The 2641-nt window shown below is 51.0% G+C and overlaps 1 protein-coding gene across 1 annotated transcript; it reads left to right on the top strand.

Moving 5' to 3' along the window:
• The first annotated feature begins 1206 nt into the window (after positions 1–1206).
• Positions 1207–2355, top strand: LOC127340496 (F-box protein At1g52495-like). The gene has a single exon (XM_051366239.1). The coding sequence runs from the start codon at positions 1207–1209 to the stop codon at positions 2353–2355; it is 1149 nt and encodes a 382-aa protein (XP_051222199.1).
• The last annotated feature ends 286 nt before the right edge of the window (positions 2356–2641 follow it).

The following is a 2641-nucleotide window of genomic DNA, read 5'->3' as shown; positions in this document are numbered from 1 at the left end:
CTACGAGCATTAATAATATGTTTGGGAACTGGTTGTATGGAGTTCCGAAGAAAGATAAACTGAAAATTAGGATTGGTATATCTGCTATATGTTGGACAATATGAAACACTAGAAATGACATGATTTTTAATAATCAAAAGGGTACTAACTTTTTGCAGGTTATTCTTCGAGCTGTGCACTGGATACGGTTATGGGCTTTCCTGCTACCGGAGGATCAGCGGAAGGATATGGATACTGGATGCAACAGATCTTTGGTGCTTACTCAGGATTTCTACTACCGGGCTACTGGGTGGCGACACATTAATAGGATAGAGTATGGCTAGCCTATTTAGATGTTTTGCTGTCCCGCTGGTTGATGTATGTGGCAACCAAGTCGGGCACATATTTATTTTTTACCCTATGCCTTTTGTACTTTGTACTTGATTTTTGATACTTTATACGTTCAATAAAAGGCCGTGTGCATCGATTGATGCAGAGGCCGGGGCTTGCTGCTCCTTTATCGAAAAAAGAGTAGAGTTCTATAAACAATTAAAATTTCGAATTCAAACACTTTCTGCTCGAACATAGTGATACAAAAAAAGCTAAATAATTCAGTTACAAAGAAAGGATGTAAAAACCAGGAAGCGGTGAGAGTATAGTGCATCGGAAGGGTAGAATTTTATAAGCACGGACATCTTCAAATTTGAACTATCTAAAGATGGAATTTGAACTTTAAGCTATGCATGGTTCTGGAACAATACTCTCCTAACAATTTTATTTTAAATAGCTTCTGAAAATTTCCAATTTTTTTCCACGGGGTTTCGCTGTAATTTTGTTTCCATCGGAAAATTCTTGATGATTTTTTTGCTTGTTTGCTGCAGAAATAGCTCCAATACTACTAGGACAGCATTTAGCGTCACGTGGTATGAGCCTCCGTTTGGCCCTTCTTTTCCTACACAATCTACAGTTAAATGGGCCAGCCGAGTGATTTCGGCTAACCAAATACGAAGCGGACAGGAAGCCGAAGAACACACGTACAGAGGGGTCCTCATATACCAACGGTACGGAGGCGACAGGAACGGTACGAGAGAGTCCGAGTCCCCACGAGACCAGCGCACAGGGCTCTAGCTAAGGCGATATATACGACGGCCGCCGGCGAGCCGGCCACGCGTAGGTACCAATCCACGTCCGACGGCGAGGCTGCGCCGCCACTCTACCGTTTAACCGATGGAGAAGAACGATAATAGCAGCTGGGACTTGCTCACGGACGCCCTCGTCGAGATCCTGGTGCGGGTTCCGCCCAACGCTCGCCGCCGGCTCCGCCTCGTCAGCCGGCACTGGCGAGAGCTCATCGACCACCGTACCGGGACGGACATGCGGAGCCGCAGCAAGATCATCGCCGTCAGCGATAAGGGTCTGGGTCTCATGTCCGTCATCGACATCCTGACGCCGGGCAGCCCAAGGCGACTGTTGTGGCAGACAGACATTGCCACGGCGCGACGGTACAGCATGATGAGCATCGCCGGCACCTGCAACGGCCTCGTCTGCCTGTGCGATGACCACACGCCCGGCGGGGCCATCACCGTGGCCAACCCGTCGACCGGCGAGGCTCTGCCTCTCCCGCCGCTGCCGACGCCGAGCGCCGATGTTCACCTGAGCAGCAACAGCAGCTGGAACTGGAATCAGACGTATAGCTTCGGGTACGACCACACGACAAGGCGGTACAAGGTTGTGCATGTCCCGTGCACCTTTGACGACCGGCCTGACATAGTGCACGTGTTCACGCTGGGGGAGGCGTCGTGGCGGGCCGTGCACACCGGCGGCACCGACGCAAGATGCAGCCCCGGCACCAGCTGCCTCGCCCAAGTCGACGGCACGGTGTACTGGCTCACCATGGACGCCGGAAAGATCATGTCGTTCGATCTCATACACGAACGCGTCATGTGCACCGAGCCTCTGCCGGTGCCGGCCATGGCGAGCACCTACCACCTGGCAAAGGTGCACGGGAGCCTAGGCGTCGCCGTCGGCGACAACGACTCTGTGACGGTGTGGGTCCTAGAGGGCGAGAGGTGGCGCCGCCGGTACGTCCTGGAAGTGGAGAGGCTGCGGCGACAGAAGACGTGGATGACGCGGGAGCTTCTGGTTCACGGCGACTACTTCCTAACGTTCACGCCTCAAAGCTGGAATGGAACCGTTGTCTTGTATCGGCACAACCTGAGCGAAAATTCAGGGTCACAAGACGGTGTGGTGCAGGTAAAACACAGGGATCGAGGGGAGGAACTGACGTATTTTTCGTGCTTTATCTACCAGACATTTTCCTACGTCGAGACAAAGGAGCCATTGGGTCTTTACAATGATGTTTTGGTACATAACTGACGGTGGACTTGGGAGACGTTTCTATTTTTCTCGACATTGTCTTTCTTGCTCTCAAAAGTTGTTACTTGTTGTTAGTGCCGAGGTTGTACGATGATGATTTGGAAATGGACCATATACTATTAAGTTGTCTCGATTTATATTATAATATTGAAAGTATTACATAAGTACATGTTTGCAGAGCGGTGTAATAATAGTTTCTCCTCTGGCATATCTAAGGGCATCTCCAACCGGGCGACCCAAACGGACGCGCTGGGCCGTCCGTTTTGGGCCGTTTGCGTGGCCGAAC

Source organism: Lolium perenne, chromosome 3 (assembly GCF_019359855.2).
Source record: "Lolium perenne isolate Kyuss_39 chromosome 3, Kyuss_2.0, whole genome shotgun sequence".
Taxonomy (NCBI): domain Eukaryota; kingdom Viridiplantae; phylum Streptophyta; class Magnoliopsida; order Poales; family Poaceae; genus Lolium; species Lolium perenne.
The sequence above is the reverse complement of the archived record's forward strand: the minus strand, read 5'-3'. Positions and strand labels throughout refer to the sequence as shown.

What these genes read in the sequence shown, in the direction of transcription:
- LOC127340496 (XM_051366239.1), top strand. Translation starts at nt 1,207, where the DNA reads ATGGAGAAGAACGATAATAGCAGCTGGGACTTGCTCACGGACGCCCTC.